Consider the following 25,794-nt stretch of genomic DNA (forward strand, 5'->3'; position numbering starts at 1 on the left):
TCACCACTACAAAGTGAAAGCAAAGGGCCAGGCCCTCAGCCTTGAAACTAAGGGTAGAATCACCCTGATTCTTTAGTAATTAAGAAAAAGAAGTCCATACAAGATGGCATTCTAAAACACTTTCCTGTATTCTTCAGCAGACTTTTTCTCCCCTGGAAGTTCTCAGGAACAACCCCAAAACATATACTCATGACTGGGTACAGTAGCACATGCTTATACTCTCAGAATTTTTGGAGGCTAAGGTAAGAGGGTCACAGGTTTAAGCGCAGTCTGGGCAATTTAGTCATATCCTATTCAATCACCAGTACCAAAAAATACACCACACACACACATATTTCACTCCATATGAACTGAGATGCTTTGGGCAGCACTGCAAGTGCTAGGCTGAACTATACTGCTCTACCCCAGAAGAGACACGACAGACCAGAGGAAACAGGACAGCTCCTCATGCCCTGATCTATAGGGAACTAGCTGCCTCCCACCTGGGCACTCAAAGGCTGGGTCTAACACGAACCTTAGAGCCATGGAGGCAAGATGAGGTCACCCATCAGCCAAGAGTAGTCTTTTCCCCCTCCTCAAAGTAACTAATAAGTTTTCTTCTCAAGTATTCACAAACTTGATTTACAAGGAAATTTGCCCAGCAGTGATTCAAAGCTAAGACAACTGCAAACAGGGTAAGTGCAAAGGAGATTCAAAACCCAAACATGAACTACTAGTAACCTTTAAAACAAAGAACCATGTTTACCAACCTGTATTCCAACAGTTTTCATATTGTTATTAATGGACTCCTGCATTAATATCTAAATGCTAAGCAACTAATGACAATGACCTGTACATGTCTTTGTCTTTGCTCTTATGATAAAATCTTAACACGAATGAAATGTGCAGGTCAGTGAGTTAACACAGGCCTACTAAAGCTATCCTAAGTGATGCAGAAGAAAAAGTGGCTTATAATTTAAGTTTCTGTCACATGAATAAGAAGAAACAGTCAAATAGTCAAATAAATGGTCAAATAACAGCAACAAAGAAGTAATTATACTATATAAAGATCACAACTACTAAGTTAATGACTTCTGACTCCTTCAGGGATTTTGAGTGACATGTTGTTACAAGTTTTAGCACAGAATACGCTATATACATTTCATTATATTTTTAGTATATAAGAAAATATTTTTTCTAAGCTAAACTCTTAAAAGATCCTACTTATTATGTTGATTATGGTAATTATTTTATATTAAATAATTCTAGTGTCTTTTACCGTCATGTTCCAATGCTATCTCCTTCTTTCCAAAATGAATGCTCATTGCCAAATACTTTCAGCTCACTATATCTCCATTTGAAAGCAACTGATCATGAAGATCACTTAAAGTAGTATTTTAGAAAAAATCATTTAAATGCTTAGGTCTTCTCTTTCATAGTTAAAGATAGACTTCCATCCATGGTTAGAAATGAATTGCTAAACAATTGCTAAAATTTTCTAAAGAAAGTACAATATTTTATTTCTTTTACAATCATAATGGAAAAAGCATGAGATGTCTCCCAATCCTGTAATTAATCTGATCCTTCTAAACAACCCTGACTATTGATCTTATAGTCTAGAAGGTTTGTATCATTCAGGGAGGAGCACTGCTTATTTTCACTGGTTGAACTGGTCCTACTGCAAGATCTCCATGTCCCTCACCAGCAAACGTACTCCTCAAAACCTCCTCAGAGACACTTCTACCAATCAGGGCTGGAAAACATATCTTGCCCACTGGACCGTGGCCCTCCATTTGCTGGGAGTTCCTCAGATCAGGGATAAGTTCTGTAATCACTGGACTCCCAGCATGAGACACTCCCAAGTACAAAAGCATTCATGGAATGTTTATGTGCTGCTTTTATTAACAGTGTTGTCTTCTGTGGTTTTTCCAGGAGACTTGAGGCTAAAAACAAAAGTTATACCTTCAGAAATATGTACTTATAACACTAAATATTTCCATCAAGAGTCTCAGACAACTTGGGGGAAAAAAAACTACCTAAAAAAAGCAAAGTTTGAAATCACCTCAGGGTTTTAGGCTAGGGATTTTTTTTTTTTAAAGATCCATCCTGATATGTCCTCTTTAAATAAACTGGGACTTACTTAAGTGAAGTTATTTTGTACAGCTCTTATCTAAGAAAAGAAAGGTTTTTCTAACTATAAAAGCAGCAATGTTGTTTGAATCCACGAAAAAAGAGAACAGATTGTAAGAGGCTGCTGATCGTCCAGTCCCAGAAGTAGAACCGGGCTGGCAGAAGTCCCCTGTCACAGCACAGGGCCTTCCTTCAGGCTCCACTGCCTTTGACACCAAACCTGCCAGTGGGTAGCTTCCTGGGGAAATATGTACCACAATGGAAAATAGGGTTTTTCCCAGTATTTCAGGAGAGTCAGAACAGGAACTGGAGATAAACAGAGAAAACTTTTCCTCATTCTACCTCATGTTACACATGCTAAGAGTTAAGAAGGAAGGTACAATTTACTACGTGGGGAGTGGGGACCAGGAACCAAGGACACAACCTTCCATGTAATATAAATCATGACCCCAAAATAATAGACAGGAGTAAACTGGGAACTTTAAAACAAGATGAATTAAGAACTCATGGCATTACAGAGGTTTTCTTACTATACAAATATATACAATATACAAATATATAAAATCTCAGGTAATGTAGTTTGAGGAAGCTATAAATTTTAAAAAACACTTCAAAATGGAAGCAACTTCTTCAAATTGCTATTACTTTCAAAGGTCTTAAAAATAGCTACATTTCTAAAGAAGGAAAGGTCCGAATGCTGAGTAAATACAATGTTTGGTGAACAGACAGTGAGCGCCCTTCACTGCTGCACTAGTGATCCTGTGAATCTACCTAGGAAAAGACCCAGCCTTTCCTTGGGATGGATTTCTATTCCTGCCCAAAAGACAAAGAGAAACAAATAGTAATAAAAAACAAACAAACAGTAAGAATGTGTAATGTTTCTGAAGGCTCCAGGTTAACAGCAAATCAGAAAAGTACAAATGTCCAATGGTATTTCTTCCCAATGAAATTACATTTCCTGGATCAGTTCACTCCAGAAGCATAATAATATGTCGGACACATCCACATCAAATTCAGAATTCTGTGGGGTCTCTTTAACATTGTTGTGGCTTAGAAAACTACAAAGAACCATTGCTAAAAATAAAGAAAACAGAACAAGAAACACTGGAAAAAAAATATATATATATGTGAAGTTGGTAAAAGATATGATTTGTAAAACCTTCTGCAGAGGAATCTGGAAAAATACACCAAGCTTAAAACATGCCTGTTCTTTTACCTAGCAATTCTGCCTAGTCATTTGCTAGATGGCAAAAGCTGAGGTCCACCCACACACATTCATGTATAATGCATACAAAAGCCAGCTCAAAGCATGTTCAAGAAACCCAAAATATAAATGAAAAGCAAAATAGAAGATAGATAATAATAATGGGACATAGGGAGATAGATCTTTAATGAATGGGAAGAGAAACAAGAGATGAAGGGAGGGAAGAGAAGAGGTGGAAAGGGGGATGAAGAAAGAGTTAAGATGCATCATGTGCATGTACTAACTCCCCATGAGGAATGTTATCATTCTGTAGTACAAACATGTACTAATAAAAAAAAAAAAAAAGACAAAAGGAACCACTGAGTAATACCAAAAGAAATTACAAAATCTTAATATCTAGCAGCAAATGTTTATCTTCTTCAACACCATAAACTCTGCTTTCTGTGTATCAGCAAATAAGATATTTTGGATTATTAAATCAAATGACTTTCAACATGCTGACTGTATTCCTTCTCTGTGCCAGATACTGACCTCAGTGGTAGGGATAAAACAGTGACAAACCAAAGTCCCTTTTCTCATAAAATTGATTTCCTAATGAGGGAGCCATTAGGAATAGCTAACAAGTATTTAACAAGTATGACATGTCACAAAATGGTTGGTACTATGGCAAAAAATGAAGTGAAGTGAAAAAGAGTGTAAGGAGGGGGGCTGTGACACTGGACACACGGTGGGCATTGAAGGCTGCAGACAACAGTTCAAATAAGAGTTGTGATGACATGAGAACCCATGGAATATAGCCAAATTATGAGCAGATTTTGGAAGTAGAATGGGCTTGAAACAATAACAAAAGCCAAGGAATACTTCAAAGTATCTGACCAAAATGTTAAAAAGGATGGGAGGGCAGGCAGATTTGCAGAGAGGGGATGCAAGGTATGCAGGATCCAAGAATTTGGCTTGGGCTGTACTGGGTGTCTCAAACCTGTCAGACGTTTTGTGTCCATGATGTTGAGTAAGAGGTGCACATATACAGATATAGAAAGGAGGAGACAGCCCAAGTTACAGAAATGCATTTGAAAATTACCACCCTCTAGATATCTAACACCATGAGGACTGGATGAGTTGCACAGGCATGGAAGGTATAAGGATGAAAGATAAGGGTCTCCCTTCCTCAGCCCTAACCACAGGCCAACACTTGGAAGTCAGAGAAGTAAAGAAAATCCAGGAAGGAGCAAGAAGTAGCAACAATGTAAGAACAGAACCAGAAAGGCCTAGGAATCTATCAAGGAAGAAGCTCCAAAGAGGAAGGTGCCGAGTGCTATACCAAGTGCCCCCAGCAAGTCAAAGAAAAAGAAAGACAACTGCACGCTGGTCACTATGAGAAGAGCTACTTCATACCACCTAATCTGACTCCTACGTGAAATCTCAAAGGGGCAGTCACAGAAGCAGAGTGGAATAGTGGTTGCCAAGGGCTAGGAAGTGGGAGGAGATGCTGGTCTAAGGAGACCAATTCCAGCTAGGATGAGTAAATTCAGGAGATTGTTATACTACATGGTGACTATAGTTAACAATATACCGTATTCTTGAAAACTGTTAAGAGACTGGATATAAAGTGTTCTCACCACAAAAATAACCATGTAAAGCAACGCATATGTTAAATTAACTAGATTCATTTATTCCAGGATGTATATATACTTCAAAACATCATGGTATACATGGTAAATATATACAATTTTACCTATGAATTTATAAAGAAAAAGAGCAGTATTGAAAGAACTATTTCAGTAAAGTAGCGGAATTAAAAGTCTATAATGAAGTAAATTCAAGGGGTAACAGTAAACTAGGAGAGCAAGAAAAGAAAAAAGCAGGCTCCTACTTTTTGTTTTGTTTTGCTTTGTTTGATAAAAGAAATGATGGCACATTTTAATGCCAAGGAATGACAAAAAAGGGTATTAATAGTGCCAAAAGAGAAGGAACATCGGGAAAGCCAGGTTCATCGGTGTTCCAAGGGCAGGGAAGGGCCTGTGCAGGACAGCAAAGCATGCATGCCAAGGAAGGCAGAGGAGATGGGAGACTCAAGCTGGTGTGGTATGCATTAGTTCTCTATTTATTCCTTCAATGGAACAGGAAGCAACATCACCAGGCAATGGGGATTAGAGAGTGAGCCTGCTGGGTTTGAAGACAGAAGGGATATGAAACAGCTTTGAGGAAACACAGAGCTACAGGGGAAAGATTATCTGAAGTTTATGGCCATGAAATTAAAGGATTACAGGTGTTTTCTCCTCCCCACACACACACCCTGCACTGAACAGGTGGGAAACTGGATTTCCTCTGGGTTGCAGAAGTAGGTTTATAAAATATGGAGATGGGTGTCATAGAAAAGTACTTGCAGTGTGACAATAACAACACACTAGCTGGGGATATAGCTCAGCGGCACAAGCTCCTGCCTGCCAAGCGCAAGGTCCTGAGTTTGATCCCCAGTTTAAAAAAATAATAATAATGATGCATTAGAAGTTTCAACAGAGTAAGGAGAAAAAGGATAGCATGAGGGGTGTGATGAACTACAAATGAGAGATTATCAACTATGTTTCAGTGAATTTCAAGAATTGAGCTATCATTTTAGATATTTTCATCCACAGAGACTCAGACTATCTAATCTGCTATGCTGCTGGAACTAGTAATGTTATACTTTATAATCATTTAAAGTGGTATCTTTTACACAATATTTTAAAATATTATATACATTATTTGTTCATCATAGTCATTGGGTAAAGTCATAAGAATAAAGAAATGCAATGAGTCATTACTTGTTTTGAGAAAAACATACATAAGGCAAAGAAAAGTAATTTGAGTAATTCAAAAATATTCTTACTGACTTTTATCACGTTATTTTATTTGTAAATTTAGGTCATTTCCATACATTTGGATAACATGCCCTTCTCAAACACTTCAGTGAACATATTATTTTAAATGTTCTCCTACATTTTCACATGGCATAATTACTGTGGGATAGTATTTAGTCCCATGGGTTCACTGCCTACGACGTTTTGTGCAGTGTTGAGGGGTTTGCTGTTTTGCTTTTGGCAGTATAGGAGACTGAACCAAAGGCCTTTAAAATTAGGAACATCCCCAACCTCCTTTTTCTTGTATATTTTTTTTTTTTATTTAGAGATGAGATCTTGCTCTAAGTTGTACAGGTTGGGCTCAAACTTGTGATCCTCTTGTCTCAGTCTTCCAGAGTGCTGGGATTACAGACATGCACCAGGATGCCTGGCTTGCTTGAGGTAATGAACTAGTCACTCTATGCTTTCCTTTGTTCTGTGGAGTACACAGCTATCACACACTAAGGTACCTCTGCCTCTTTCACAAGTCTTCTCATGCAAGTATTTACTTTGGAAAAGCATAGTATTTTATTATGAGTGACTTTTTGTCCTTTCCTACTTCCTTTCACTACATTTATGTCATTATATTAATGTTTTAAAGGAAACATGTTAATTTACATGTACTGACAAGATTGCAAGGAAGCAGTTAGTTATCACAAGGTAAAGAAATGCAATGAGACTTAGTGGTCATGGGCCAGGACTACTGGCTTATTCCACAGTGTGTAGGAGAGACTGATACAACAGATCACCTTCCCACATCCCACACCACTTTCAAAACTCTCAACATCTATGTACAGTTAAACCTTGAATTACGGGTAACTTGGTCTGCCAGCATTCTACATTTCTACAAAATTTTAACTTAATAAATGAGCAACATCTTGCAATATGTCCCACTGAATGCCACATGATCACAACTGATTGTCTGTCTGTATCTGTCTCTCTACTTGATATACAAGTGCTTCAAAAAGCAGAAGGAATTATTCTATCAAATTAGGTTTATACTGAATATAGACATAAAAAAATACAAACAGCTAATTATATCTAGAAACCAAGTCCATTTTGTGTATAAGAACAAAGTATTCTTAAAATCATTTTAGCTTATACTGAATTTTCCAGCAATAAAACTACCAGTTATATTTGAGAAAAGATTATGAACTTTAACAAGAGTTGCTCACCATTTTAAAAGACAACATCACCACTGAAAACCCTACTTAAGATATGTGGGGTTTCGGTTCCCGGTACCGGAGAAAAACCAAAAAAAAAAAAAAGATATGTGGGTTAATACAACATTCCTGTGATGGTCTCATCTTGTGCTGTCAAGGTCACAGTGACAAGCACCTGTCAAACAAATCTAATGTGGCCATGCCTGGGCATTTGCTTAACATATAATATTTTATTATATGCACCTTTCATTTTTCCAGACTTGGTGCATTATTCTGACTTTATTATCTATGAACTTTTTCTCTTAAAAGAAAAAAAGGCATTAGAGAAAGATTATTATAAAATGAAAAAGTATCACCTGTATATTCTAAATTATGTGTATAAACATTACACATTTATATAGCTTTAAATTGTATGAATTATCAAATAAACTAGAAAATTTAAGAATTACAGCCCCAGAAGTATAAAAATCAGATCCTCTGAATGTCTAATGATTAAAATACCTACATTACTGAGTAAAACAACTTTTCCCATCCTTTTTGGGTAGGTTGTGCACTTGGCATGAATGTGATTGGCACCACAAACACTGGAGTAACAGAAGCTCACTTGTGCTACAGACTGTACCTTCTCTCTGCTAACTACACAAGTAGCATGGCAAAGAGAGCGAGTCTCGGCCTGCCAAACTGGGGTAAAATATGAAACAACACCTCTCATGTAAGTAAAAGATCAAGAAGGTATATCCCCACCAGTGAAGACTGGGTAAGCTCACTAAAAAGAACAGAGAAATCCCTGTCTTGAGTGTGGTACACAGAGAGAGGAGGAATATAGCATTCTTTCTTGGAGAATTAGCAACCACCGGCTAACCACCACCACAGTGTCTAGTCAAAATTAACACTTACTGCTGTGGTCTGCAAATCCACAAGAAGACAATTTCATTTAAAGTGGTGCCAGAGGTCACCCTCATCTAAACCCTCTAATCAGTCTTCACTATGTGTGACAATAAAGCATTACATCATGACATACTGAGTTCAGCATGCACACCAGGTCAGTCAATAATGACGTGCAACAGAGCTCTCCATGGGCAGTACTCTAAAGGCACCAGTATGACTTATATTCATCAATGAAGTGGGTGAGAAAACTGAACATAATATAAAGGGGAATGCTGGTCTGTATGTCAAAGTCTCCAACGCCTCAGCTGAAAAAGAGAGTTGGCAGCCACTGGAAAGGTGTGGAATTTAGAGCCATGGGGAAGACACTCGAAAACTGGAGGGTCACAGATCCTTCCTCTAAACAAGAGCACTCTAAAATACTGGGAACACATCTTACAGAAACACAAACAAATGTTTTCATCAAGTCCCTGGACCTAAATCACAATGTACAGGAAATAGATGAACAAGTTCAGCTACATCAGGAGAAAACAGCCAGGCAAAGCCACCCTACTGATCCAGTTGAGTAGAGAGTGTTCTAGATGAAAAGGATAGAATCAAGTCAGTTTACTAACCTTATTTAAATTCTGCTTGAAACAAATGAACTTTAAAGGCATTCTGAGGACAACTGTAGATATCCAGATACAGCAAAGTTAGTAGATAGAAGAGTCAGACATAGTAGTATATTCTTGTAATACCAGCACCATGGAAGATAAGATAGGAAGATAACAGGTTCATGTCCAGCCTGAAAATAACAAAAGGGGCTGGAGGGTGTACCTCAGTTTGAAGGCCCTGAGTCAACCCACAGTACCACACACAAAAAAAAGGGGACATGGAGAGGCTGATGCATAGGACATTATAAAATAAAAATGTCTTAACTCTGGATGTTTCAGGGATTCAAGTAAAAAAAGACTACTGCATTATGAACTTTATGTTAATAAAGTTGAAAAATTAGATGAATGGATAAATTCCTAAATATATAGGAATATATACATACAAAACTTATTTAAGAAAAAGGTACAACTATAGTATGCCTGCAAACACAAAAAGAAAGAACAAACAGAATCACAAGTTAAACAAAATAAGAGTGAGACAAAAGCTAAACATTCAGACCTCTGCAATCCTTCATACTTTTACAAACACTTCTAGTAAACATTCAAAGAACAAATAATTCCAAACTTAGTACAAATTCTCCTAATACACTGGAAAAGGTACTAATCTCCAATTCATTTTGTGAAGTTCTTCAGTACAGATACCAAAACCTCACAAAGATAACTATTGTCAGTCTCATTCATGAACACTGATCCAAGAAATCAAAACAAATGGTAAACTGAATCCAGTGTGTAAAGACAATATGTAAAGCCCACAATGCAAGTCTGGTTTAATACATATTATTAAAGAAATAAATTTATCACAGTAATAGGTAATAAGTGAAATAGTGTCTTAATAGGTAACTAAAAAAGATAAAATTCAGCATCCATCATAGAAGAAAAAAAAAAAAAAAAGGAAATCTTAGGAACTAGAAAATAAAGGGACTAAAAATAACTAAAAAATAAGTGGGTAGCTATAAAAAGGGGGGAGAATAAATATTATATTTCATTATATAATGCTGATGGCCATCATTTCAATCAGGGATAAGGCAAAAGTGGTCAAGTAGTCCTCAAGCAATACTTTTGGAGAAATTAGTCTGCAGAAAGACAACAAAGAAAAGTTTGATTTAAAAAAAAATTTTTTTAAGTAAAGAAAAACCTAAAACAGTAGTGGCGAACCTATGGCACATGTGACACAGCAAGCTGTTTCGTATCATTGAAAGTTTTAACGGTTCGACATCAATGATCTAAAAGACTTAAGTAATCACAGTTAGAAGCATGAACAACTCAGGTAACTGGACACACACACAAAAACAATATACAAATGTTGTACCTGCATACAATAAGACAATGCAATTTTAAAAGATACAATTTGTAATAACAGCGAATAAAATAGGGATAATCTTAACAAAAAAGTATAAGAGCTCTTTTTTAAAGAATATCATCAAAGAAATTTAAAATTATTTGAACAAATGGAGAAATGGAAAAGTACCACTCAGGAGGAGGGATGGAGAATGGAGATGTGGGATGTGGTTGGGAGAACATGCAGACTGCAGGGTTCTATAGCACACAAAGTACTGAAACAGGAAAAGGATGGGCCAAATGTAATAAGAATAGCTAGGCATTCACTCTCCTAACACCCCTCTTTACACCCCTCCAATGACAACCCTGGCCCACTTCAATCCTTCCGCCTCCTTATAAAAATGAAAATACCTAATCCCCCAAAATGTTCCTAGCTCCTTGAGAGCAGCAAACTGAGGCCCAGCCCTTGCTTTGCTAATCCCTCTTAAAGTCATCCAGGACACACAAAACCCTATTTAAACAGTCCTCCCCAACCTCAACCCTTGCCCCCACCTTTTCATGATGTTTCTGAAGCTCCTTGGAATAGCATCCTCCCTGGCCTGCAGTACCTGAAGCTAAATAAACCTAACCTTATGTTACATATTCTAGCCATTGATCAATGGGCTTCAACAAGACAAATCTGTACAAGTACTTCTCCATTTTATCTTTTTTTATAAGTCTCATTTGTTTCAAAGAAAAAATAAAGAAAAATTCAACTATTAACAATGAAAAAGACAAAATTCTTAGCAAAAAGTATAGCAAGAATTGAAAAGTTTATATTACCCCACACTTGGGAAGCTGAGGCAGAAAGATCACTGCAAGTTCGAGGCCAGCCTGGGCTACAAAGTGAGTTTAAGGCCAGCCTGAAACTGTACAGTGAAACCTAATCTCAAAAAGACCAACAACAAAAAAGTTTAATATTAAAGAAAAACTAAACACAAATAGCCAAGACAACTCTGAAAAGGAATAACAGGGATATACTAATACCATCAGATATGAAACTACGATGAAAACACTACAATACTTACACATTAATAGAATGACCAATGGAAAACAGAAATCCCAGAATAAACCAAAAAACTATACCTAATGAAACTCAGCAAACTATAAAAGTGGTATCTCCAACGAATAGACAAAGATAGCTGTTAAAAGTTAATTTTGTTGGGTTGTAGCTTAGTGGTAATGCCTAGCATGCGTAAGACCCTGGGTCTGACCTCTAGGACCATACAACTCCCCCTCCCTGCCCCCTACACACAGAAGTATCAACTTGACTGGGAGGGTACTTGTGCAAAATTAACAATTTAAATTGATGACTTGGCCAAGCAGATTGCCCTCCATCATGTGGGTAAGCTTCACTCAATTACTGTGAAGATCAGACTATAATAAAAAGAGGAGCCTCCCTTAGCAGGAGGGACTTCAGCAGCCTGCCTTCTGACCTCAACCACATCCGCAACCTCAGCACTCCTGGTCTCCAGCCAGCCAGCCAACAATGCAGATTCTGAATTATCTGAACTTGCCAGGCTCTGTTACTATATAATTCCTTATAATAAATTATACACATATGCACACTTCCTACCACTTGTTTCTCTACAGAACCGTAATTAATACAATAGCCTACACAAGAAAAGGTAGTTAAAAAAATCAAGCAGCTATCTGAGGAAAAGAAACATACAAACAAAAAAAACTAAGTGGGACTAAGTGCAGTCTGTACCTCTCTTTGCAGACTACAAAAGTGAAATGTAAGAATGAATAAACAAAATAATATGGAAAATTGTATGTTAGAATATGGAAGGACTTTTGAACTCCCACTAAAAATAAAATACAGAGATCATACAAAGAAGTGACTGGTAATTCTAACAACATAAAAATTTTTTTAGAAGCAGAACCGTTCTGCTCTACAAAAAACCTACCATAATTAATGTCAAAAGACAAATGACAAGATTGGGGCAGTAGTAATTCATCACATTCAACTTCCTCACACATATAAGGTTTCCATAAATCAATTTTTAAAAGACCAAACACTAAATCATAAAAACCAAGATAAAAAAAATGAGTTCATAGTTCACAAAAAATGAAAATATAAATGCTTTTAAGTGTATAAGATATTCACCACAACTAATAGGATCAATGTAACCTAAAACTGTATTATCAGACATTGACAATGTGTAGTGAACCACACTGTCACACATGGATTGGGGTGGGGGGATAAACTGGTACACCTTCTGTAGAGAGTAATTTGACAGTATCTACCAGAAACAGCAAATGCACACAACTCTGTGACCCAGCAGTGCTGCTTCTAGGCATTTAATCCTACAGATGCTACTGTATCTGTTTATGAAATGACACACACATAGTTTATCTTGGCAACACTATTTGAATTGCATATTTGTAACTATGAATAATCTAAAACCCCATCAAAGAAAACTGGTTAAGTATATTATGGTATGTCTACGAAATGAAACTGAGCTATAAAAAATGAGGGATAACTATGTTCTCCTTTGAAAAGATCTCTAGAAAGTATTTTATATTTGAGTGAAGACAAAAGATGAAAAAAAAAAAAAAACACCACAAGAGCATGCATGGTATATAATAGTACACTATCATTTGATCCAAACTATGGTAGAAATGTAAATACAGCGTTGCACAATCTCCAGAAAAACACAAACTAAAATGGTTATCCGGCAAACAGTAGGGTAGGTGGTGAAGTGAGCAGGGAGAACTAAAATGGGGAAAGAGACTTTGCTCTGTATCCTTTACTTGTGTTTTGTAATTGAAGCATGTGGATATATTGATTAGTCAAGACAGTAAGTATATTACAAAATATTAAAGACAAAAAGTGAGACCTTAATGGAACCCTAAAATTAACTTTTGTATCAACTGCACTAACAGAAAACATAATGTATTATTTGCTGACCATCTTCTACAAAATCAATAGGTTGTGCAAGCTATGTTTGGAGACAAGAGACTATGCAAGAAGGAATATTCTGATTGTTATGAAATGCTGACTGAATAATATAGGTAAGCTTCTTAGGCATTTAAACATAAACATTAATTTGGTTGTAAATTCTTATTAAAATTTGGCTTGATTTTGGTAATATTCTATTAGTAATTTTAACTTCATTTAAGAATTGACATGGGGTTTTAAAGGTGTTAACCATATCTGCAATGTTAGAGCTCATTTCTTACAGAAACTCCCCAGTTATAAACCTGGTCTTTCAACTCCCTAAACATCAAGACTGTTCCTGTTCTACCAGACCATCTGCCTAGGTCACCTAAAGGCCTCCAACTTCCACATGTTTTTATTTTATCCTACTATGAGTTTAATGAAACTTTTAAAATACTATTTATCTTTAGCTCATGAGCTTGAACACACAAAAATTTGCAATGTATTCTGAATAATGCTAGGTTGTACTCAGAATGAGCAAAATGAACCAATTTATATAAAAGAGTCATGGTTGTATATAGTATTTCATGTCATATAACTTACTGTATTCAAATCAATAAAATAATGGTAGTATCAAAGCATAAGATAGCCCTAAACTAAGCACACTAAAATAGTATTCATTTAAAAAAGATTTTATCTGTAGTGTGCTTTCCATATCTAAATGTGAAGGATATTAAATAACTAATTGCCATCTGCTGGAAGTCATCAGTGAATGTTCCATAAAGGAAACAAATTTTGAGTTTCATATTAAAGGAAATGACAGGCACTCAGAATTCTTAATCAGACTGGTTTTTACAATCAGAGTCTCATTTCAGCACACTAGAGTGAAGTGAGTAATGTAATCCCTCTATTGAGTCCTTAAATTTTGATGACATGACAAAACACTCTATGTCTACAGATAAGTTCAATAAAGTTCTGAAAGCCTCTTTAAAAAAACCTATAACTTTATCTATCAAACACTTAGATATCAGTCTGTCACTTAAAAAGAGCTGATGTTGAGGGGCTTTACAATGTTCACATACTTTAATAAAAGTGACACCAGTTAACCCTGAAATAATGTACATCACCCTACTTCTATAAGCCCTAGATATATTACCAAAATATTGAAAATATATATACAGAAAGCGAGATTGTATAGAATCTTCAAACTTTCCAGTTGTTAATATTTCTTTAAAAGCATAAACTCTAGAACTCTGAATCAAAATCATATAGGTACAGACTCCCAAAAGCTCAATAAAATACTTAAGAAATGCACTAAGTTGATTTAAATTAAACTCAATGTATTTACATAGTTGGCTTAAGGTCAACAACCTATTCAATTCATGTGAGAAGACCTATAAAGTGATAAAAGTCCATGTCACATATATTCTTCTTCTCTTTATCACCCTGACCCACAAGAGAAAAAAGATGAGAGGAAAAGACTGAAATGAAAAGTTCCACTCTGTGCTATGACTGAAAAAGCTACCAGTCCCATCTGGGTCCAGCATGACAGTCCTGCACTTACAATTCCTTCTCACTCCACTCATGAGTGACAGTCTACAAACAAAATAAAACTGAATCATTTTATCAAATATATTATGTGCTATGTACAATTTTTCTTAACATGTGAACAAAAATATATACTCTAATAACTTGAAAGAGTAAAGAGGCTAATTCAAACTAGAAATGGCTTAAAATACTTAAAGCTGACGATTCCTCTTAGTAGCTTAATATACTGTGATTTCAGTAATTATCTGTTTATAAGCTAGTTTAAAGAGAATACTATTGTCAAAAGCCAACAATATGTTCATGCAGTAACACTTATTATTAAAACAAAACCAAAACGGTCAAGATAAAAATATCATGCATGTGCTAACTAGTGGGATTAAATGATGAGCAAAACCATTTTCTTGAATAAGCCTTAACAGAGTGTCAGAGTGCTTTCTTCAAAGATTTCAAACACAAATGACAAACAATTTGCAATGAATGATACTTTCTGCTGTCACCAACCATAAAAGCAAGCATCTATTAAAGCGTTCATTTTTCCCTCACTTCAATATCAAACATGCAGAAAGGAGTGAAGAAAGGGAGAAAGGGAAAGCAGAAGGGAGGGAGAGAGAAGAAAGCAGGGAAGGAAGAAGTTAGAATAGGTTATGGGTTTGAGTTTTCTCAAAACTAACATTTTCCCCCCTAGACACACAATTATCAGATTGGAACAGGAAGAGTTTTGGAGCATCTTTGTCTGTGAACACAGAGCTGAAGGAGAAAACAAGAGCTGGGGATCGGAGGCGGTGCTCACCTGCTGTGACTGGTACCTCTGCTGGGACTGGGATGGCAGATACTGTGCCTGGGGTGGTAGATGCGGGGGCTGCGGCTGCTGGTTGTAATATGGCTGTTGGCCTTGTTGGCAGTAACCACTCACACCTTGTTGTCCATACTGAGGTGGCATCTGTCAAAAAGTCAAGCAAAGAAAACACAAGATCAAATATGCAATTAAGGGCCGGGGATATAGCTCAGTGGCACAAGCGCCTGCCTGGCAAGCTCAAAGTCCTGAGTTTGATTCCCAGTACCAAACAAAAAAAAAAAAAAAAGCAATTAAATGAAATCAAGTGTGGGTTCAATTTACTAACACGAAGTAGGACTTTTGCTAAGCAGCTAAATCCAGTATTTTTGATCCTCTCTTCATTAGATGAACTGACATACTGTACTGCTTTGTGTTCACACATTATCAATGAGGTCAAAAGATATGGTGACTTCACCTGAAACAATCATATTTTATCAGACATCAAGTATGGATGTCATAAAAATATAGTAGAGAAAGTTCCTAATGCTGACATTTAGGAATACTTTTCAGTATCAATGAGACATAATCCATTACTATACAACAGTAAAAATTCAAATGAAGTGACACTATCCAGGTTAACTCATTAATAGTTTGTAGGATGCCTGTGGTTTGGTTGCATTATATATACACGTCACATCTGTTTCTAAGTTCAGAACAACTGAAGTTAGAATGTTCCAATTATATTCTATCAGACATGGGCCAGTTACATTAGCAATTTAATTTACCATTTTTGCAAGAGGCTGGGGGTACATTCACCATCAAATAAACCCTGTGAAAGCAAAGGCCCATGTGTCAGAGGGATGTGTAAGAAGTAGGGCCTACTGAGAGGTCTTCAGGTCCAGAAGGCATCCCACTGAAGGAGACTATGGGACCCTGGCCCCCTTCCCTCTCTCTTTTTCCCTGGCCACGAGGTGGGCACTTTTTCTCTTCTATATTGTGGGTCTCACCTGAGACCCAAGATCATGAGGCTAGCAGGCAACCATGGACTGAGCATTTAAAACTGTGATCTCAAACTTATCCTTTTATAAGGTGATCATCTGTGGTATTTCTTATCATGATGGAAAGCTGACTAATACAATCACATAGAAAACAACACTATGTATATACAACCACCAACATGAGTTCTGGAAAGATATTCATAAACATAGAACAAAGAATAATATTTTCTTAGTTGATAAAACAGGCAACATTAAAAACCATAATGCACTGTAAACACCAGAGATATAGACCTAAGTAGCCTAAATCAATATTCTCTAACTTACATGAGCCTGAAAATTCTCAAAATTATTATTCACAGGAAAACCCTTTCTTGTGTAACACATTATTCATAGTATTTCCTGATTTTTAAAAAATGAGAACTCTTTAAATTATTTAAATGAGAAATACATTTTCCCCCTAACTGGGTAAAAAGGAAGAAAAACAAAAATATGAAGATAGCAAAAAACATTCCAGAGCAGAGAATAATGAAGTCACTCTGTTAATGCCACAATATGGTCCATTTGAGAACTCCAAGAACTTGATCCCCATAAGCCAACACACTTAATAAATTAAGGAGTACCAGATATACACTTAAAAGCCAAATTCACTAGAGAAATACTGAATAAATACAAAGAAACAACATTAAAAATTTAGCATATTTTCCCTCTAAGACAAAGTAATGCAATAATTTACACTATATACGATGGAATAAAAGGAAAATAATATTAAAAGCTAAAGTTCCCATTTGTTTCAACATAATTCTGATTATTTTCAAAACCTATCACTAGTGAAAACAAAAGGTATGGCTACAACAGCTTACAATACACCTCTCATCGCACAGGCTAGGCTGTTAGAACATATGACTCTGCACTGAAAACCATTACACAGAACAGCTGAATTCTTTGCTTTTATTTATCCTACAGTTTGATATTTCATAATGAATGTATGTCCCTGGCATGAGCCAAGCCAAAGAATTTCCATAAAATACAACTCCACATGCTTGAATACCATATACTGCCACAAAACACACCCTCCAGTTCAGTGCCCATATGTTTGATTTGCTATCTAATACGATATTTCACACAAGCATCTTTGCAGTTTGATTTGAAGCAGTGAGGATAACACTTCTGCCAGTGTTAAAATGACTATAAAGCTCAGTCAACACAAGCCAGCAACTTCCCTAGAAACACACTGACATAGTTTGCAGAAACCCTTATACACAGTAAGGAAGCATCATTTGAGGAGGCAGGGGGCTCTGTCTCCTAAGCACAACAGGACATATTTCAGGAACCTACTGGCACCACAGAAGCCACAAATTTACCAGACTCTTTTACTATCTGTTCCAGCTCCAGAAAATTTTGGGCAGGTTGGGGGGTCAGGAGGTTAGGTGGTAACTATATCAATAACAAGGCAAAACAAGACAAACTGTAGAAGGCACACCATCTAAAACATCTGCTAGGAGTTCTTAGTGCAGTCTTCCACAATTAAAAAAAAAAAACCTATCTGCTGTCCTCTTAGATACTTGATCTAATTCATTTCTTAGGGGCAGATTTCACTGGCACCTCAACCCTCTGTGAGCCTAAGATGAGGAAATCTAAATTATAATATAAGTGGGCTCTCCAGGAGACCAGGGCCCTAGAAGACCACAACTAGTTTGACAAATTAAACACAACCATCCTCATATCCTCATTCATTTATTTTACCACAGGGGCAATATCCAATTTATATAAGCCTATATCTGTTATTTACAGAGATTATTATAATCTCTGTTGTTAGCCTATGTCTCTGTTACTTACAGAGATTACTATAATCTCTGTTGTTAGCCTATACCTCATGTATTTACCATCCTCAACAGTAGAATATAACCTTACAGATTCAATATATACCTGCTAGAAGATGACCTAACAGTCAAGAAACACTAGTTCAAGCCTGGTGCAATGGTACATTCCTATAATTTCAGCAACCCATGAGGCTGAAACAGGAGAATTACAAGTCTGAGCCCAATGTAAAGGTCTTTACTTCCTTCATTAGACTTTTTTCTAGCACTCTGAACAAGGAGATCTAAGAAGATATCAGAAAATGGAAAGGTATCGCTTGTTCTTGGGTAGGACGAACCAATATAGTAAAAATGGCCATACTTCCATAATTGTTGCACAGATTTAATGCAATCCTGATCAAAATACCAATAGCATACCTCACAGAGGTAGAGAAAACAATCCTAAAGTTCATTTGTAACCAGAAGAGACCTAGAATAGCATAAGTAATTCTGGGCAACAAAAGCAAGGGAGGGGGCATTACAATCATTGACTTGAAATTATATTACAAAACTAGTGGGATAAAAACAGCATTGTACTGGCAAAAAACCTAACCCAAGGATCAATGGACCAGGTCAGAAGATGCAAAAACAACTCCAAACACAATCAACCACCTATTTGCTCAGTCAGTTCAACCACCCTTTGAAAAAGGGCCCAAACATCTTCACTGGAAGAAAGAGACTCTTTAATAAAAGGTGCTGGAAAAACTGGGTTTCCACAAGCCAAAGATTAAACCTAGACCCATACCTCTCACTATGCACTAAACTAAAAATGAAATGGATCAAAGATCTAAATATTAAAACAGAAACACTAAACCTACTGGGAGATAAATTAAGTAGAACTCTTCAAAACCTAGGTGTAGGTAAAGACTTTATGAGCAAAACCCTGGTAGCACAGAAAATACTACAAAGAATCAACAACTGGGATCACATTAAATTAAAAAGCTTTTGTACAGCAAAAGAAACCACCAACAGAGTAAAGAGACAATCCACAGAGTGGGAAAAAATTTTTCTCAGCTGTTCCTCAGGTGAAGGACTAATATCTAATATAAAGAACTAAAAAATAAAAAATCAACAGTACTCCCAAAGTTATAGACCCAATCCAAAAATGGGCATCTGAAATGAACAGACACTTCCCAGATGAAGAAATACAAATGGCAAATAAACATATGAAAAAATGTTCAGAAATATGGCTATTATCAAGAAATCAACCAATAACAAATGTTGCCAGGGCTGTAGGGAAAAAGGAACCTTTCTTCACTGTTGGTGGGAGTGTGGACTGCTGCAACCACTGCGGAAATCAATGTGGAGATTCCTCAAAAAACTAAAATTAAGAGTTTCCATTTGACCCAACTATTCCTCTTCTTGGTACCTCCCAAAAAGAATTAAAAGTATTATCCCACAGTGATATATTCACACCCATGACTATAGCAGCACAATGTACAAAAGCTAAATCTTGGGAAAAACCCAAATGCCCATCAACATATGAATGGATAAAGAAGATCTGGGGTTTTTTTTTTTATACAATGAAGTACTACTCTACCATAAAGGAGGATAAACTTGAGACAGTCCTTGGTAAATGGATACACCTTGAGACCATGCTTCTAAGTGAAATCAGATGTTTAAATATCACATTATTTCTCTAGTGTGAGAAACCAAAAGGGTAAATCAAAACAAAAATGTATAATAGATATTGAAAAATAGGAAGAAAATGTTCAAATGGAAGGAGAACAGGGAGGGGAAGGAGGAAATGAAAGAAGGAAAAAGGTAAAAAGAAAATATCAGGAAAAAATGGAAACAGCTTTTGTAAATAAGGAGGGAAAGGGGTTGAAGGGAGGGGAGGGGATTAGGGAAAAAAGAAGAATCAAGACACATTTTCTATAGGTACAATTTCCCTAAGATGAATGTGTTACACACACACACACACACACATCTCCAATATAATATAATATATATATATCCAATAAAATTAATTTTAAAAAAATAAAAATCAAGGAGAAAGACCCATCTTTGGGCCCAGTTCAAGCAATTTAGCAAGATCCTATTGCAAAACAAAACATAAAGCCAGGCACAATAGTGCATACCAGTAATCCCAGAACTCAGGAGGCTGAAGCAGAAGGACCATCATGAGTTTGCAGCCAGCCTGGGCTACACAGTAAGTTCAAGGTCAGCCTGAACTAAAACATGAGTTCTTGTCTCACAAGGGGGAAATGGCTGGGGATCTAGCTAAGTGCAAAGGTCCTGGGTTCAATCCCTAGGACACGAATGGAAGGAGGGGAGGAAGTAAGGAAGTAAAGTAAAAGAAAGAAAGAGGGAGGGGAGCATAGCTGTTCAATGGTTTACTAAAGTAGTCAAGTCATCATTCTATGAAACTTTAATCCAGCAACACATCATGAAATGGAAATCACTTATAATATTTAAATCTGATACGTGTTCACTTTCACCCAACATTAGAATATACTGCCCTTTACACTAACAACAGCAAGGGTATTAACTATCATAGTTTCCTTGCCATTAATTTCTAACCCTAGAGTAAGTAATTATTGCCCAGAAAATACTCTATGCTTTTAGCATCCTTTAAGTAAAAAGAGTATCACCAAGCTACACAGAAATTTCCAGAAAATCCCCAAGATCAGAACTTTTCTGTTATTTAAAACTAGAAATTTGTCTCATGTGTTCTAAATAAAGGAACTCTTCAGCAGTATATGTACTCACACAATAACAGAAAATTGTTCCAATTTAAAAACAAAAATGAATCCTTCCAAATATTACTGGAAAGGGAAAATATAACTAGAAAGGACTCACTTACTTCATATATATACTTTAGGAAACTATCCCAATAAAGGACCCAAGTTTTCACTTTTACATTTCTATATCATGTTAAGTGTGCAGAATTCTGGGCCCTATTTTTCATTTCACCATGCCCTAAACATTTTGCTCACATTTCAAAATTAAAGAAATTATTCACATTTTCCTTCTCCCTCTTTGTCTTTCTAAAAAAGTTTTAGAGAGCAGTTTTCCACTACATTGACCTCCTAACCCAGCAATGCATCTCGTTAAGTATATACTGTGTTCAAGAAAGACATGTGTCTTAGGAAGGATATTCAATGTAGTTATGTTTACAATCACCAGGAAGAGCACACAACCTACCTTTGGCACAGAAAGTAAACAGTAAAAATTAACTTTACCATAATCATACAATTAAGTTCCATACAGTAGTAAAAGGAAGACATAAGACCTTATATCAAAATGATTCAAATCTAAAAAAAATCTTGAGTTGAAAAGAAACCAACAAAACATTTACACTTTAATACACAAAACAGAATATACATATGGTATAGGTACAAAAATATGCATCAAAAAAGAAATATATGACTCACTCTGGGAAGGAGGGGCAGGAAAATGGGGTGGGATTTCAGCCTTCAATTTTGTTCCTTTGTTTAAAAAAAAACAGATGGAACTAGGAGTATAGCTCAGTAGCAGAGCACTTACCTAGATGCACTGAGGACTGGCAAACTATTAATGTCTACAGTCTTTCTGTGATTACATAAAATACTCTATTCCTGGTGTTTCCTTTATGCTTAAATTATTTCCTAATTTTACACTCTAAAATACCTTGCTTCTACCTTGCAAACCTCCCCCTCAATACACACACAGAAAAGGAAGAGGCATAGGTGAGCTAAAGTGCACAAAGGCAAGTGTCCTAGAGGAGGGTCCTTTGCAGAGCACCCTCGGTTCACTGCACTATACACAGGCTTGGCCAGCACCCAACTCCAAAGACCTGATTCTCTCCAAAATGGATGAGCCCAGGACAGGACCAGAAGGAAGACTCCCCTGTGGCCTCCTTCACAGAAGAGTCCTGTGTTGCTAAGTCTCCGACAAAAAGGACACTGGGTCAATGTTTCCCTACGGCTCCTCTAAGGAACACTAATCTTACAAGACAGGAGGTGTGTAGTTGAAAAAACGCAGTTAATGTTTAAATTCTTAAAAGTTATTACAGTGAAAGACATATTGCCATTAATTACCCTCAGAATACTTTCACTCACTTGGAAAATACTTGTACCTTCACTCTTGCCACTTTCTGAAGCAGTTCTGCAAGTTCTGTTTTGTGTCTTTACTTACGCTGCCATGGTTGCTTTAATGTTCTGAATTGATTCAAAACCTTTCATGGTCATTTTGACTTTGGGAAAGAGTCAAAATTTGCACACTGCCAGACCCAATGAATAAGGTGGATGAGGGTACACCATGTTTTTTACAAGTCTTCCTTTCCATTGGATGGCTTTTAGTGTCAGCATTTACAGTATTTTTCATCTAAAAACATGAAAGAGGATTTCCACAGCTGCTTCAGATAGGACAAGAACAATGGAATGTGTGTTTACAGCCACAAGAGGATTCTGAGGGAGAATAATAACAATCTTTTTAATACATTTTTTTAATCTAGACATTCACTATATATTTTGATCACCCCTTGTATCTCATAAAATTAGTTCTAAAGTCAAAAAAATTGAGAAATAGGAGTACTATTTTTTTAAAAAAAGCATACAATATTTCTAATATTTCCACATTGAAGGATCTGTGAAACACTTTAGAAGTCAAGAAACCTGTCCACTTTTAAACCTGGACCTTTCACACACTCCCAACTCCACAGTATCCAAACCCCACAGGACAGGCCTTCTCCACTTAGGTCATCCCTGTACAAAGAATGCCTGGCTTCTAGGAAGAGCTCCTGTTCTCTGTTGACTGCACCTCCCAGAGTACTATATAAATCACACACCCTAACAATGTAAATGTGAAGGGTGTCTTGAGTTAAACAAGCATCCACCTCAACCTCAACTTCTATCACCACTAACAGCCCATAAAAATCACCTGGAACAGATAACACACTGTTAGCTATGAGATTTCTTAAAGCGTTGAAATTGACATGGCTCATTTCATCATGAACTCGTTGATTATGCATACCTCAATTTGTCAAAATTGACAAATTTGTCCCTCCTTTTCCAGGAAAGCAATGTATGAAGAAAAAGAAATGTTTGGCACTGTCCCTAAAAGAATCAGACATACTTAATGTGATGAAAACTTCCCACTTCAGAATTTTTTACCATGGGTACCAGAAATTAAACCCAAGGCCTTGAACATACTATGCAAGCACTATAACACTGAGCTAGATTACTAACCCTTTTGTTTTTGTTTTATTTTGAGACAGGGTCTCACTGAGTTGCCTAGGGTGGTCTTGAACTTGCAATCCTCCTACCTGAGCCTTCCAAGCAGCTGGTATTACAGATGTGCAGTGCCTACACCACCTCCGAATTTGGACATGCTATTTCTGTAATATGTAATGAAATAAACACATGTGTGCTTTTCTTCAACATTCCAGTTGAAAAATCCATGAGTGTCTTTTGGACTGTTCTAAAATACACACAAAATGTACTATCTTAGTACTTTTTCTTAGTGTATAATTCAATGGCTTTAAGCACATCCACACTCTTAATAGAGCAATCACCACTATCATTCACCTCCAGAATGTCCTCATCTCAAACTAAAACTCAACTCACTAAACAGCAAGTCCAAACTCTTCTCCCATGCCCCAGCCCCTCTGGGTGCCACTCTCCTGTTTTCCTTCTCTGATATTTTGGTTATTCGTGCTATCTCTTATAAGCAGAATCACACAATACTTGTCATTTTTGTGGCTAGCTTAATTTAGCATAGTGTTTTACTTTCTTGTTGCTGGACAAAATATCCAACACTCACAAGTTAAAGCAGGAAAGGTTTGTTCTGGCTCAGTTTGTAGAGGCTTCAGTCTATGACTGGCTGGCTCCAAGACAGAAGGCTGTGGCTGAGAAAAAACTCAAGGCCAGGCAGGTAGGAAGCAGCAAACAGTGAGTCTTCCATTTCCTTTTTTCCTCTATTCAGGCTACAAAAGCCTTTGGGTAGTGCCACCCACTCTGATGGTGGGCCTTCCCATCAACTGTATCTAGAACTATCCTAAACCAATCAGTAGATTTGTGACTAATCCAGTTATCACATACTTATGATCTAGTCACCTTCCTATCTATGGATGCATGAGGCTTTGGGAGGACATCTAGATACAAGCCATAACATACAGTGTCTTCAAAGTTCATCCATGTTGTACCATGTATCACATTTTCATTCATCTTAGGTCACTGTCTGTATATGCCATAAATTTTATGTATCCATTCATTCAGTGATAGACACTTGTTTCTAACTTTTGAAACGTGACTGTGAATAATGCTATTTTGAACATAACTTTCCAAGCACCTTTCCAAGCTTTCACTTCTTTGGGCATATACTCGAATGTGGAACTGCTGGATTAGATGTTAATCCTATGTTTAAATCCTACATTACACAGCAGCAGTACCATTTTACATTTCTATAAACAAAGCACATAGGCTCCAATTTCTCCACATCCCTAATGTCATTTATTATTTTCTGATTAACCCTAATCCCACCAAAGCAGCCATCCTATTGGGTGTGAAAGGATACAATCTCACTGTGATTTGCATTTGCATTTCTCTAATGATGAATGATGCTGGACATCTTTTCATGTGTTTACTGACCAACTGTGTATTTTCTACAGAAAAATGTCTATTCAGGTCCTTTGACCATTTTTAAATTAGGTTTTGTTGGTGATGAGTTGTACAAGTGCTTTAGTCTCTTATGAGATATATGACCTTCAAATTATTTTACTCATTCGGTGGGTTGCTTTTTTGTTCTTTTAAGAGTGTCCAGGGGCTGGGGATTTAGCTCAGCGGCACAGCTCCTGCCTGGCAAGCGCGAAGTTATGAGTTCAATTCCCAGTACCAGAAAAAAAAAAAGAGTGTCCTGTGATGCAAAAAGATTTTAACTTTGATGCAGTCCAATTTATCTCTTTCCTTTTGTCATTTATGCACCTGGTGTGATATTCAAGAAATCAGTATCATATCCAATACCTTGCAATTTTTTGCCTATGTCTTCTTCTAAGACTTCCATAGCTTCTTATTTTCTTTCCTTCTTTGTAAAGACAGGCTCTCACTTTATAGCTGAAACTGGCCTTGAGCTTACAAATTGTGTAGCCCAGGGAGGACTGGAACTCACAATCCCCTTTCCTTGGCCTCTCAGGTGTTGTGATTACAGGCTTGTACCACCTCAATCAGCAGCTTATGGCTTCTATTAGCCTTTTCAAAGCTCTTACATTTAGGCCTGTGATCAATTATTAGTTCTGGATATAGTGTAAGGAAAAGGATTTAATTTTATTCTTTTGGAAGACCTATTGTTCTTATTTGATATAAGTTTTATATTAGCTTCAGATTCGTTTGTTCTAAGCTTTATGGCATTTATACCTCCCATTAGAATTATATTTTTCAAAAGAACTACATGAACCTGTAATTGCAGCACTCACAAGTTTGAGGCAAGAAGATCGATGTGAGTTCAAGGCCAGTCTGGGCTATGTAGTGAGTTCAAGACAGCTTGAATTACATAGAGAGATACAGTCTCAGAAAATAAATAAATAAAAAAAAAATAAAAAAGAT

General features: G+C 36.7%; 1 protein-coding gene across 1 annotated transcript in view; it reads right to left on the reverse strand.

The window, feature by feature from the left end:
- The window catches only part of Arid1b (AT rich interactive domain 1B (SWI1-like)), a gene marked incomplete at its 5' end in the record, with an annotated part of 413,582 nt that overhangs the window by 279,403 nt on the left and 108,385 nt on the right, over window positions 1-25,794 (reverse strand). The window contains 1 exon segment of the mRNA XM_013517332.1: window positions 15,433-15,582. Coding sequence (XP_013372786.1) covers window positions 15,433-15,582 — 150 coding nt within the window.

Source organism: Chinchilla lanigera, unplaced genomic scaffold (assembly GCF_000276665.1).
Source record: "Chinchilla lanigera isolate Chin_1 unplaced genomic scaffold, ChiLan1.0 scaffold00038, whole genome shotgun sequence".
NCBI classification, from domain to species: Eukaryota; Metazoa; Chordata; class Mammalia; order Rodentia; family Chinchillidae; genus Chinchilla; species Chinchilla lanigera.